The sequence below is a fragment of the Thermobia domestica genome, chromosome 10 (genome assembly GCF_964235325.1).
Source record: "Thermobia domestica chromosome 10, izTheDome1.hap1.1, whole genome shotgun sequence".
In the NCBI taxonomy this organism is placed as follows: Eukaryota; Metazoa; Arthropoda; class Insecta; order Zygentoma; family Lepismatidae; genus Thermobia; species Thermobia domestica.
In genome coordinates, this window is record NC_137463.1 from 196,192,946 (window position 1) to 196,207,400 (window position 14,455).

At 35.3% G+C, this 14,455-nt stretch overlaps 1 protein-coding gene across 2 annotated transcripts in view; it reads right to left on the minus strand.

Annotated features, from left to right (window-relative positions):
- LOC145662142 (uncharacterized) overlaps positions 1 to 14,455 on the minus strand; it is an 80,483-nt gene that overhangs the window by 44,119 nt on the left and 21,909 nt on the right. The window contains exon 2 of one of the 2 annotated variants that reach the window (XM_081727475.1): positions 5,747 to 5,786. In XM_081727475.1, coding sequence (XP_081583601.1) covers positions 5,747 to 5,786 — 40 coding nt within the window. Of the gene's footprint in view, positions 1 to 5,701; positions 5,787 to 14,455 lie in introns of both variants that reach the window. The other variant, XM_081727474.1, reaches the window with a different exon arrangement.

Sequence of the window (14,455 nt, forward strand, 5' to 3'; positions counted from 1 at the left end):
TCCAGTTGTGGGAGAAAAACAGGAAGGTAGTATCGTAGGCAAATATGAATAGGACTGGTGAATTTCTGTACACAGAATTCACTAGTAATTGGGAACACTTGGTTCAATCAGCACAAGAGAAGAAGATATACATGGAAATCACCAATAGACGGCGGAAGATATCAGATAGACTATGTTATGATTCAGGACAGGTATCGGAATAGCTTAAAGAACGCGAAGACCCTTCCCGGGGCTGATATTTTCTCTGATCATAACCTTGTGCTAGCCGAAGTAGATATTCAACTGAAAAATGTAGGCAGAAGAAAAGTAGGTAACTGAAAAGTTGAAAACCGAGGAAATAAGAAATCTTTTCGTTGAAAAATTCGAAGAAAAATGTTCAAACGAGGAAAGGATAGGCGCAGGTAGTAACGCACGGTGGGAACATATTAAACGTTGCATACAGCAGGCTGCAGAAGAAGCAGTAGGTTACCGTCAACACAAAACTGCTAAAAAAAAAAGCCATGGGTTACAGAGCAGATGTTGCAGAAAATGAGGGAGAGGAAGATGTGGAAACAGGTTGATACAGAAGAGGGCAGAAAGATGTACAGAAAGTTAAATAATGAATTACGAAGGGAAACAGACAGAGCGAGGGAAGAGTTTTACAAAAGAAAATGCGAGGCCATAGAAGAATTAGAAAGAGTTGGGAAATATGAGGAAATGTACAAGGAGGTGAAATATATGTAATTTCGGAGGAAACAAGGGGGTATTATGATGGCAGTAGAAAATAAGAATGGGAAGGTAGTCAGCGAGAGAAATGAGGTCATAGGAAGGTGGAAAGAATACGTTGAAGACTTATATGAGAGTAGGGATAGACCGCGTAGCCTAAATGTTGAAGTAGAAAATGAAATAGGCGAGGATGATAAAGGATTTAGTATTCTTCGGGATGAGTTTGAAAAGGCTAAATACGAGATTAGGAATGGAAAGGCTACCGGGATAGATAACATACGAGTCGAATTCATTAAAAATATAGGAGATAAAGGAAAGAAAGAATTGTTGCGACTATGCAATGAAATATATGAAACAGGAGAATGGCCAAAAGACTTTCTGAAAACGATCATGATACCGATGGCTAAGAAATCGAACCCAAAGAGATGTGAGGATTATAGAACTATTAGTCTCATATCTCATGCAGCTAAAATTCTGCTCCGAATACTGAACAGAAGGTTATATGGAAGAACAAATAAAGATATTGAGGAGGAGCAGTTCGGGTTCAGAAGAGGCAAGGGCACAAGAGATGCTATTGGATTATTAAGGGCGATCGGTGAAAGATTTATAGAAAAAGGGAAAGAGGTGTATGTTGTATTTATTGATCTAGAAAAGGCTTTTGACCGCGTGAATTGGGAATTGTTGTTGGGAGTTCTAACAAAGATAGGGTTGGAATGGAAAGATAGAAGACCAATAAGAAACTTATACATGAACCAACAAATAAGTGTTAGGATAGGGGAAGAACTGACTGAAGAGAGTGCAATTGGAAGGGGAGTTCGACAAGGATGCTGCCTCTCGCCAACACTATTTAATGTGAAAAAGAGCCTACATGATGATGATGGCATTTCGGTAGGAGGTAGAATGATTAGATGCATAAGATTTGCAGACGATATGGCGCTTGTTGCAGAATCTGAAAAGAAAATCAATAAAATGTTAGAAAAAATGAGAAAAGGCTTTGAAGAATATGGGATGAAAATAAATGTTAGAAAGACAAAAGCCATGGTGATTGGAACGAAGGGGTCTGTGTCAAATATAAAAGTAGGAGGGGAGAAAATAGAACAAGTGAATACTTTTCGATACCTGGGTAGTATTCTTAGTAATGACATGAAATGCGAACGTGAAATAAAAGCAAGGATAGGAATGGCGAAAGAAGCCTTTAGGAGGAAGAAAAGTCTGTTTTGTGGGACCTTGAATAAAGAGTTGAGAAAAAGACTCATAAAATGCTTCGTGTGGATTGTTGTACTGTATGGGGCGGAAACGTGGACACTACGTAAAGGTGACGAAAATCGACTGGAAGCCTTCGAAATGTGGGTGTGGAGAAGAATGGAAAGAATTAGTTGGGTAGAGCGGAAAACGAATGAGAGAGTGTTAGAAATGGTGGGTGAGAAAAGGACACTTTTAGATATTATTAAGAAGAGGAAGAGAAACTGGTTCGGACATTGCCTAAGAAGAGATTGTATCATGAGGAACGTCCTAGAGGGTATGGTGGCGGGAAAGAGAGGGAGAGGGCGAAGGAGACTACAATTAATGAATGACATTAAAACAGAAAAATCATACGCGAAGACGAAAAGGTTAGCGGAGGACCGTGGAGCATGGAAGCTTCTCAGCTGCGGCAAGTGACCTGCCAATAGAGGCAGAATACCTATGATGATGATGTATCCTTATGATACACCGGATTTTGTGGCAGCCGTGATACTTTTCTTAAGTATTTTTTCTTAAAAAGTGAAACATACTTTTTCTAAGTAATTTTTCTTACTAACTGAAATATTTAGCTTACCGCTGACGAATTATACAGTTATTATTAGTAGCATATCAATCGCCTGCGTAAATCATGGTAGCTGTAGTGTAACTAACAACATATGGTGTTTATATAGGGTGTTACATAAATGTGCCACAATATTTTGGAAACAGATTTCTCACATCAAAATAAGTAAAAAGTTTCTATGTACCTGTGCTCAAAAATGGATAGTTTCGGAGTTATAGGTTGTCCAAAATGTGAAAAAAGTAAACTTTAAAAGTTCATAGCTCGACTACTATGGGAATTATCATAGTCGTGTTAAGATATCACTGAGGAACTGGTATGTGAACTATCCAAATATCCATGTTTAAGAATGTTCCAGTACTTGCACAACAATGTTCAGAGAGGTAGGTGGAGAGTGATCAAGTACTCCCAAACAGCCTCTCTAAAAATGATTGTGCAAGAACCGGAGGTTCTGAAAGATGAATATTTGGATCATTCTTGGCTATTTTAAGGTTATTTACTTGTCAAACATTTTTTTGTGTATTTTGTTTATCATTCGTTCAGCCGTCGTGATTTTTGTTTCAATTTTTAAAGTTTTCTTAGTTGTTGTTTTATCGCGATACGAACAAATACCGTATCCGCTAATGTCCCATTAAGCCACAGCCAAACAAACAACCTTCCATTAACTATAGAATTGTACATATATTATATTAAATGGCCCATTATCTATTTAAGGATCTGTCTTTTGACACTGTACGAAGTCATCCTTCATTATATCGCAGAACATTAAATGGCGAATGAAAGTGAATGCCTGTTCAGTGAAGTCATTTATAACTCCGCTAGTAGCAAGTTATCAGTCTATCCTTCAGCTCAGCTCCCAATTTTCAAGAATACCTTATAGCATTTTAAATAAGTAAAGAAAGGGATTAGTCATCCCATCTCCAGTTCTACTAGTTCAATTATTAAATTTATCAAATTAAGTGTATGTTAGTACTTTTCCTTGAGCAAAATTCTATTAGACAAAACAATCTATTTTAATAATATCTATTTTAATAAATAATAGAATTTAAAACTTTCAAAGATCAGATAACAGTAGTAGTGTGCAAAACTTAAGGATCAATTTCATAAAGTAATATAAAATATTGCGTAGTTAGTGAAAGTGAAGAAAGCCCGGCAGCATATTTGCAAAGAATTCTGTCAGTCAGAAAGGTATCAAGATGCATTGACGTGGTGTAACTCACAACATCTGGAGGCAACATTTGAATGACTTAACCCGGGAAGAATCATCTGAAAACTAGAAGAAGGACCACACAATAACTTGGTATTGTCTACAGCATCGCATCATGTGCATGAGGAGTGTTTCGAACAACAAGTAATGCTGTGCAAAAAAGAGGTAGTGGTTGACCATGGTGAACTTACAGCAGAGGACGACCGTTACATTGTGAAACAGACAAGAAGGTACCGACGTGAAACAGCAGATGGAAGTGCAAACATATTTAACAGGACTGCAAGACACCAAATCTCATGCTTTATAGTAACACGTCGATCCCATGTCTCTTTATCCGATGGTCATTACATCGTGTTCTATTGATATCCGGCATAGACGGCACCGTTTGCAGTGATGCCAAGAACATCAGGACTGGATCCAGAAGGGGTGAGGCGACATTTTTTCCTCATAGGAGAGCAGATTCAATCTGAGTAGTGATTCTTTACGTACACTCACATACCAAGAGGTGGGAACAAGCAACGAATCCAGGATCAATTGTCGAACATGTTTGTTTTGATGGTCCAGTTGTTCTTCGCAGAGTCACCAACCATGCTTCGCAGAGTGCACAAGCATTGGGTCTCATGGTTAAGGATATGCATAGAACAGAACGGTGGGCATGCTGAACATGTCATGTGATAGTAATTGTCTCATGTGTGTTAGCTCTCTCTTTTCCAAGTTATTAAAGAATACGTAATGTGAGATGTTACAAAGCTTGTTTTTTTACTTTATCTTTCAATTCGAAACTTCGCACAGCACATTTCAGAGCATTTCACATGTAACATATTCTAAATGTATTCACAACTTCAAAACTGATGCAGGTTTTAGAAAAATAATCTTACCATTGGGTTTCTCTTCGAACGACGATGTTTAATATGTCACATGACCATGTTGTCATTTAAAATAAACAAGTTGATTCCAAAATGGCGGTCACCAAGATGGCGGAGGACAATCTTAAACACGTCATAATGTTTCCCCCTGGCACCATCATTGACCGTAATTGACTTCGGATCGACTGCATTTACAGTTTCTCAAATATTTAGCCCGGTCCAGATTGAGTATTTCACTTAACAAAATATTATCTTTCAATTACTTCGGTCATTTTGACATTTTCCAATATGGCGAACGAAGAAGTTGTGGGATTTTAGTATACCATTTAAATAATCTTTATCAACATCTATGTCAAAGTTTAAGTTGTTAATGTTTACTTTCTAAGTTGAATAAAATTGTAAATCAGTTTGACGGTAGCTTTCGGAATTTTAGAATTTAGAGCTAAATATTTGTAAAAGCATGCGTTTTATGGAAAATTGTTTCTCTTTAAAAAAATATTGGGTTGTCTATGTTCTATAAAACAACACTAAGCTTATCTCTTTATGTTCAACCATAGCGAAGATATTGTTATTTTTATCTGTGTATTGTTCATTTGACACTTCCAGCCGCCATTTTCCAATATGGCGGTGAAGGTCACCTGGGATTTCAGGAGACTTTTAGTGTGTTGTTTAGAACATCATTCCCAACATCTGTACCAATTTTCAGCTTGCCAATTTGTTCCGTTCTTCATTAAAAATTGAGCTTCGTTTACTGCACTATGTGTTTTGTTTAAGATTCAGCGACCTATGCCACCCGAAACTTACTTTTGTCCTTAAGATTTGCACTCTGTAGTAGTAAAAGTTCAAAACCAATAATATACAAGAATAGCATAACTACTAAGCTCCGGAAGCACCATTATATGTTCCGCAGAACAATAAGTGTAATTACTTTACACTTGATGTACCATAAGGTATCTCCAAATTTGACGTTCTCTTTCTTAAAACCTCTATTATTGCAAATTTTTATGACCAGTAATATACCTTTACTTGATTACTGTTGTAGGAGTAGGCCTATTATCTACAGTATATCTTAAAATAAGAAACACAAAGACAGGATTTGTGTTTATTTCAATCGTTACTTACTTCTGCCCGATTCTTTCAGGATTAAGGTTTCGTTTTTTTCCTCACCTTGTACAGGCCATAAGACCATCAAGACAACAAATAAAATCTAGAAAAAGAAACAAAATAATTAGTAAAATTACAATCAAGTTTAGTATTCAAATATAAATTGAAAAGTGTAATAAAAAGTTAACCGGTTTTAACTACGTGAATCAAACTCTTTCTATTCTTAGACTTCTATATGTCTTTAGTGGTTTTACAAAATTTGTATGTGTGTTCATTTTAAGATGAAACGATTTTATATACCTTCAGTAAATTAGTACTTTCCAAAACGCTAAAGATCATAACCGACTTTGTAGTGTGTAGTGAAATAACTAGACGTCACAGTGTGTACTGTCCGACATAAGTAGGTCATTAGGCCTAACAATTAAACATTAATATCATGAAAAGATTTCCCTATTTGGTAATGAGTAGTTAAATTACAAACTTGTTTGAAATGCCTTCCTCTATTTATCTCCATTCTCCAATTCTATGAAGTACCGTACTTTCAAAATATTGAGGGTAATAAATGAACATGTATAGCACCACTATTACGAACATGTATTCCAAAATATAAATATAAACACCGGGGCCGCGGTGGCTCAGTGGTAGAGCGTTCACCTCTGGTGCTTGGGGTCAAGGGTTCGATCCCAGCCCTCGCCAAGTAAACTTTGTGGTGGACAAACACCGTGTGCTTGGGTTTTCTCGGGGTCCTCCCGTTTCCTCCCACTTTCTCCATTCCACCATTTCATTCATTACTCATCATCACCGTCTCCTTTAACCTAACCGGCAAAAACGTGGGACGTAAAACTCAAAAGATTTCATTTCATTTCATAAGTATAAACACATGCAGTCTTACTGACTTTTCAGTTTAACGCCCTATTGTTGCACACCAAAAACGATTATGTTTAGATGGATTATAATTGTGGGATTATAATGGTTTAGGAAAACGAAAGAACCTACTCAGACGGTGTTTAACGAGCGTAAAACCCACTAGGTGGTAGCTGGAAACGAACTATGGTTCCCATTTTTATAGTATATTAGACCTTTTATGATACGGTAAATTTTCCTGAAAAAACTAAAATTAAATATACATATGCAGTGAAATCTTATCGAGTTATTGACCTTAGCTTGCTCTGTTTAGAGTCAAAAGCTTCGTTTTACAATACAAGCAACAGGTTTGAAGAAAAGGTCGCAACTTAATATCTAAAACATATTATCATTAACCAAGTTACACCGTATCATTTAAACAATTAAACTTAGCTTCAGAAATCGATGGAAAAAAAACCGTTGATCACCTAAGAATATGAATTGCATTTTTCAGGACGCAATTCAAGTATGTCAACTAGAGATGTTTACAGAACGGTCGATAGGTGTATATAAACAATATTGCAGTGCCAATGAGCTAACTGACTGCTCTTCTTTCGTAGAAGGGCACAATTTATTCTCCAGAAATAAAAGCGGGTTAAAGGTGAAGGACGTCCCTAAACATCAGCCCAAAATAGAAACACAGAACTCCCTCATAGCACATGTAGCGGTGTTGAAAACTTTACATCTGCGGACAAAAATATCACATATGTCGTAGGTACTCATATCAATTCGTAAAAGCCTAGTTTTTGTTACAGTTAAATTATGTAGTAAATAATACCAGGCTTCTGTCATTGAGACCGTAAGACAAGGCCCATGAATGTTACGCCGCATAGCAGACACATGGTGGTGCACTTCTCTTTTGTTGACATAAAGTGGTGATATTCATAAACTCAAGTTGCAATAAAGTGGTATATAAAGATTATGGGCCTTATGCAGAGTCGTTCTGACGAGTGATTAGTGTCATACTAAAGTGTTCTACTAACATGTTTCCTGCAGTAGTAATGCTTTTAGTATGACGCTAAATATATGTCAAAACGACTCTGCATAAGGCGGTATATGTCCAATACTTGGAAGGATCGTCGACCAGGAAAGAATTAGCTATGACATTTAAGTAATACACTAGGCAGGGAACGAACAAGGACATAATTGTTGCCAGTTCAGAATCGATCTACCCAGTACCACAACCATTGAACAGTGTGGGAGATTTACTCGACACATTCCAGATGTTGCTGGGAGAAAAAAGATGCGCAAGAAAGCAGAGTTTAGAGCTATTAGATATTGAATACTCTGGATTAAAGTAAATGTACGTAAGCAAATCATTGCTAAGTTCATACCCAGCACCTGAAGTAATACCTGCCAACTATAGTGATAAGAAAATTTGAACGGGACCAGAAATGGAATTCCTAAATTGATCGTCGGAATCTGGTATGATTAAATAACTCAATACATAAGTGAAGAGTCAAATGTGATATAGTTAGGCTTAACTTGTACAATGAACAATTACTAAATTTATAAACTATAATTATAACTCAATCTTTTACCGTATCACGTATTTAATTACCATCATATAATATCACAATATCGACTCTCAATTATTCCGATCTCTTATCATAAGTTCCTCCCGAACTGCATAACGTATTAGCCATTCCAATTTCAATTATCCATAAAGAACATGATAACATAGAATATTACTTCCAATAAAGGTCACATACTTGGCGCTAAACACGTTCTTCGTTGCCAGCCATTTCCATTCCCAAGAGGATCGCGAAATAGAGTCCACAAAATGTCCCGGTGAAGCAAGATCTGAAAGTTATTGACCCACAGATGAGTTGTTTTGTATAAGTTCAGTTCAAAACACTAACACAAGGAAAGATTTTTACTTTTCGTAATGCCGAAACAAGTTAACCCTACAATGCATAGTGAGACATATATGGGTCATAGTTGTAAATAATCTGTTGAAAAGCAAAGCATGAATGGGAAATGTGCTGACTAGTTTTTAAACTGAAATCTTTAATTTGATATTATAACCAAATATGAAATAAGAAACAAATGAATTTTAGGATTATTGCTTCATATGTATGTTTTAGGATTAACTAATTCATATCGGACTTCCGAAGAGAAACATCAAAGGAATTTATTGACCGTGACTATAGCGACAACTCCCAGTCACGACACCTCTTCAGTTTTATTAGAAAGAGGAAAAGAAAGAAGAGAAGGGAGGGAAAGGAGAAAAGAAGAAGGAACTGGAGATAAAGGATTACTGGCTAATGATGGAAATATGGTAAAGAAACTTGAATAGTTATTAAAAGGTGATTTATATTCGAAGGTTATTACTTGAGGATCAATTCTGAAGTGATCCCAAAGAGACACATGTTCCCTCATACTATACCGACCTGGATCCAGGCAACTCCACAAGTGAAAGTTCCCCTAACCCAGTCCGGGTGACGAGAAGTTTTAATTTAATCGTTTGCCTGTTATTTCCAAACGTTAAATAACCCTTCATCCAGTATCTAAATATCCATGGTAGAGATCAAACACACATTTGAATTAGGCAAGGGAAAGAAAAAAGTCACAGTGATGTACTTATTTTTCACAAATAGAAGTTTTGAGATTCCTCAAAAGACTATCTTTATTCAGGCTCTTCCTGTTATTTTGACTTTTCTCCCAGAGCCTATTTAGACTAATTTAGAATTAGTTATCGTTCATGACCTCCGTCATACACTAGTACATATAAGATACTATTACACATTTATTATAAACACTATCATAGTAAATCAATATTAAATGCTACCACTTAAGACTAAATTGTCACTCATTCACGCACACAGATATATACAGGACAGCGTATTGACATGGGTAAAATTGTTTAAAAGAAACCATTTAACTACAATTGGCGAACATTTATTACATCTATGGAGAAATTAAACAGAATTTTATAAACGTGCAATAAACATACATATAAATATATCAATCCACATACGAAATTGAACAACAGCATTGCAATGGTATATATATATATATATATATATAATATCTATTAACAGACAGATGAAAATATATATATAACTTTTTGGAAACATGATGTGAGTGCATGGTTATAGTTACATTCTACAATATTATGAGTGAAGGAAAAAACTTGATATGAGGTTAGAATGAGTGTTTATCTCATATATGAAAAATTTTAAGTAATTTTACGAGCCCTCTCTCGTACCTTTAAATGAGCTGTAATATCACACATATTCTTAAAGCACCCTTTCTGGTGTCCATGCATTTAACTTCATTTCATTTTAAGATTCACACATGAGGTTATATTTATTAATCGTAACCGACACATATTCGGTTCGTAGAAGTATCTATCGATACATTTCTTTTATATCTGGGATTAAGAGAGCAAAGTTTTGTCACTAATATCACGTTGAATATGTTACTTGTTCGGTCATTCCACTTACTATCCCATTCACTGACTATCTTTCAGTCAATATCACCTCGTATTACAAGGTGCACACATTTATCGTTAGATTCACGCAAAGTATAAAGAAACGAGAATTTTAAAAGTCCAGAAGAATTTTTCGTTTGTATTGAGAACACGACTAGAAACACTGGTCAAGTTTGAGGATTCGTATGGAAGGGATGAAATCGAAATGTAATTTTACAGGAGGATTTCAGTTTACTAACTTGAAGGTAGATTTAATAATACATTAGGGTTACGATGACCTGCCTTAATCTCATGCTACATGCAGTTAGTGTAATACAGACGATGTTAACTGTTACATATGATACTTAATAGTATTACAAAGATTAGAGAGAATTTCTAATACGGCTGTATTTTCTAACATTTACATTTTACATTTATCGGATATTTCGGAACTACAAAGATAAGTTTTCGAATTTCGACATACAACAATCCACAGCCAAATGTACTTTCACATGCCGAAAAAGGTAGCCTACTAAAAACGTGATCCAACGGGGTCTCTGAGTGTCTAAGTACGAGTCCGTGCCTTTTAGGCGACCATCTCACAAGGAATAAGCCCTGTGAAATAATTGACTATTAACCGTTTCCGGTACCAATTCGCTCAGATTACGGGCGGTCCAGCCGAAAGGTCAGTGTGGTCTCTTAAGTTAGAATTTCTAAAAAAACAAACCGACCCCTCAGAAACAGAGAAGTTCCGAGTAAAGTATGAAAAAGTAGAATAAAATCAATAAAATAGTAGAAATCCTAACAGTGATTTGCCAAAATTTTAAAAAAAAATAATAAAATAAATTTTGTACTAGTAAGTTGTCTGACAAATCTTACCAGTAGCTCCCAAATTCGCAAGGGCTCTAACCTTGAGGCATCGACTAATTTCAAAGCACTATATCTACTAGAAGAAGAGGAAATGAAAATTCATGGACATTGGGGATTTTACGGTGTGGTACGGTACAACGAGATTTTACTGTAATAAATTTTCTATATTATTCAACCCTATCCACCTCGTCATCTCTGCGAACAGCAATGAACCTAGCTTAATCAGGTAACGTGGAAAAAATCAAAGTTGCAGAGTAGTATTGCAAACGTAAGCTGAATGCGTATATTTGAACTATACCAATTCTGCAAACATCTACGTATTCTGTTCTGTGATTAACTGAAAAATATCCGGAATCATTTGCTATATGACTACTATTCGTATCGGTCGGTCCGGATTGTACAGGTCGGATGATCAGTTAGTATGTTCAATTACTATTAAATGTCAAGCCACAAAGTGATAATACAAACCATCATTTTTCCACAACACAGTTTCCTCACACAATATTTTAACGTAATGTTTAGTGTACATAAGATTTATCATTATATAAATACAATCAATACCTCATAGTAAAATTTACAACTGGGCACATATATGCACGGGTGTCCTATTATTTATTCACTCTCACTACAATATATATATATATATATATATATATATATATATATATATATATATAGATAGATAGATAGATAGATAGATATAGATATAGATATAGATATAGATATAGATATAGATATAGATATATATAGATATATATAGATATAGATATAGATATATATTATATATATCAATGATATTATCATTGATCGCTTATATATTTATTCATTTTCCTATAACGTCGATTTATTTTCAGACATCCTATACTCTACAATTACACCCAAGACTATACAAAACATTCTCATTATATATTAACATCAACAAATTAGTATAGTACACTAATCAATACGCGTGAGCTTGTATGAACTTACATTACATTCTTTCAAAACAAATTACAGTATATTTCACTTTACGGCTTCATATTAATTTTATGCAACGAAAATTCAATATTAACTACATGCAATTATATTTTCAGAAAATGTCAACAATGCGATCGTTGCATTGTTCACAGAAAGCAACGGAGAGAGAAAAATTTGAAACTGCAGAATGACAACAGAAAATGCCATATAGACAAACGCTAAGGGGAAAAGCAAAGTTTACTATTATTAATAATTCGATTACGGGACTATATAAATGATTGTGCTTTTAAGGAACGTTCATTTATAATGTAATTCGTCTAAGTACTATTCATATAGGCCAGAACTAATATTTAGGCATCAATAATTAAAAAAGAAGGGTAATTTTCATATCAACTAAATCATTAAGTTTTGGAGTAACAAAAAGCTAGCGTCGAATAGTTCTCAACCCGACACGAGATGGCATTGATAGTACGAAACTAACTTTGCACTATTAAATAAATTTTGTACAGCGTCATCGCTAAACTATAAGCAATCTACTACGTAATTACGGTACAGGATTACTACAAATTTGCGTGGCAAATTGATTTGTACATTTAAACTGAGCACAAAAGATGACTAATTAAACAATACACTGTCCCTAACGAAATAAATCATACTTTCACTCACACATCACTTCTACGGTGTACAGTACTAAATTACATACACAAAATAAGAAACCAAATATTGATACATACCACTACACACGTTACATCATCTTATTACACAGTTCAACTAACGTAAATCAAACAAATTACTGAACTTCACCATCCTGATCCGGCTCTATGCACTATGAAAAGGAGAAATAATAATCAGAGCCCAATACGGCCCTCCTATTAATTAAATCATGGTTATCGAGTTACAGAATTACTTTCAATGCCCCATAAAGGATATATTGAAACTACTAATGGTAAGAGTCCCTTTCTTGAAGGGAAAAGAGTCCTTTTTGATTCTTAATTTAACCCATAATGTGTTGGAAGCTGTGATCAACTCAGGAATAAGGAGGAGTCCCTGTTCTAACTTACACTGACATTATAGTAATAAATTCAATCACGAAGAAATCTACACCTACCGCCATGTTACAATAAACAGAATCACATTTACTACATATACAGACAAAGCTATGTTAGGACAGGCCTATCGCAACCTAACAGGAAAATTTTTCAGGATAACTGGAGTTATTAAGAGAAACACTAGTCTTCAAACTGTTTTGAAAAAGATTACGCACTACGATGAATCCTGTTTATCACTATTAACATTTCCGAATATGGCGTCGCTTGGGTTGAAGTCCATATCTCGCTTTTGTTGGCTGTTTTAAAATGAAAATCCAATATTTTTGCGACTCTATCCCAACGGATTTATTTATTAATTGAAACTGGGTTTACCTTATACTAGTGCATTTTTGTCGAAGAATTCCAATAAATATCTGGAGCAAACTAGCGTAGTGTTTCTTGATGCTTTTCCAGGTAAAGAATGAAAAGAAACGCGCCTTAATACTAGAGAGTCGGGAATAGTTCCAATCAGAACAAAGAGTTTTGGCGGTGGAAAATATAAATCGAATAGAAAATAGTAAAAACTGGTTGAAACCGGATTTTGGGAGGATATGGGCATCTCAGAGGTACGAAAGGGATCTAAATTATTCTGCCAAATATCAAATTGGAGGATAATTTTTAAAAATTTCTGTCCAATTGCGGGCCTATGTTTTCGTATAGCATTAAAGTGTATAGTTTCAATACTCATCCATTTGAAATGCCGATATACAGGATATAAATAAAATAATGTATAAATAAAGATATTATTACTCGAAATATAATTCCTACTAGATTATTCCGAAGCTTCCACATTAATGTTCATTTGAATAAAGAACAACTGGATTTACTGCATGGACCGAAAATTATGTATTAAAAATTTATAGTACACGGTACGTTTGAAAAGTATTGGATTTCTCCAAACAAAAATTTCATTACCTTCATTGTAATGGCACATTACACTGTGCTTTCATACAAAACGGTATGTAGTTGCTAATGTATGTTGAACCAGATTGGGAACGCTCGAAGCTAGTTGTAATTCCACAGCTTCTGCATTGATGCCACTATTAAGCATTCTGGTACTTCCGTTACTCAATTTTGATTTCTCTTGCAAAACTATTTTTTCACAGAAAATAAAAAATCTTGCATTGTAGGGGTAAGGAGTGGTTGTGCAAAGAAGCGTTAAATCGTCCATATACGAAACACTTTTTAATTGACTGTGGAGGACTGATGCAGGGGAGTGCTGGAAACTATGAAATAAAGGATCCATCGGAAGGCAAAATAATATTCCAGAGAGAGCGCTACCTATTCGAATACCTTATGAATAGCGAACGGTGAAAGCTGTTGACCATTAATTTTTAGACGTGAAGAAGAAGTGGTGCCAAACGATGAGTATCTGAGGAGGGAAATGGTACGCTTGAGTGAACTCAAACAAATTAATGCGTTGTACCATGTCAAAAGCTTTTCGGAAATTGCACAGGAATACCTAGGTAGATTGAAACCGTATACAAGGGAGGGACTCGCGTATGGTCGCGAATGCAGTGTATGTTGAGGAGGTAGCGT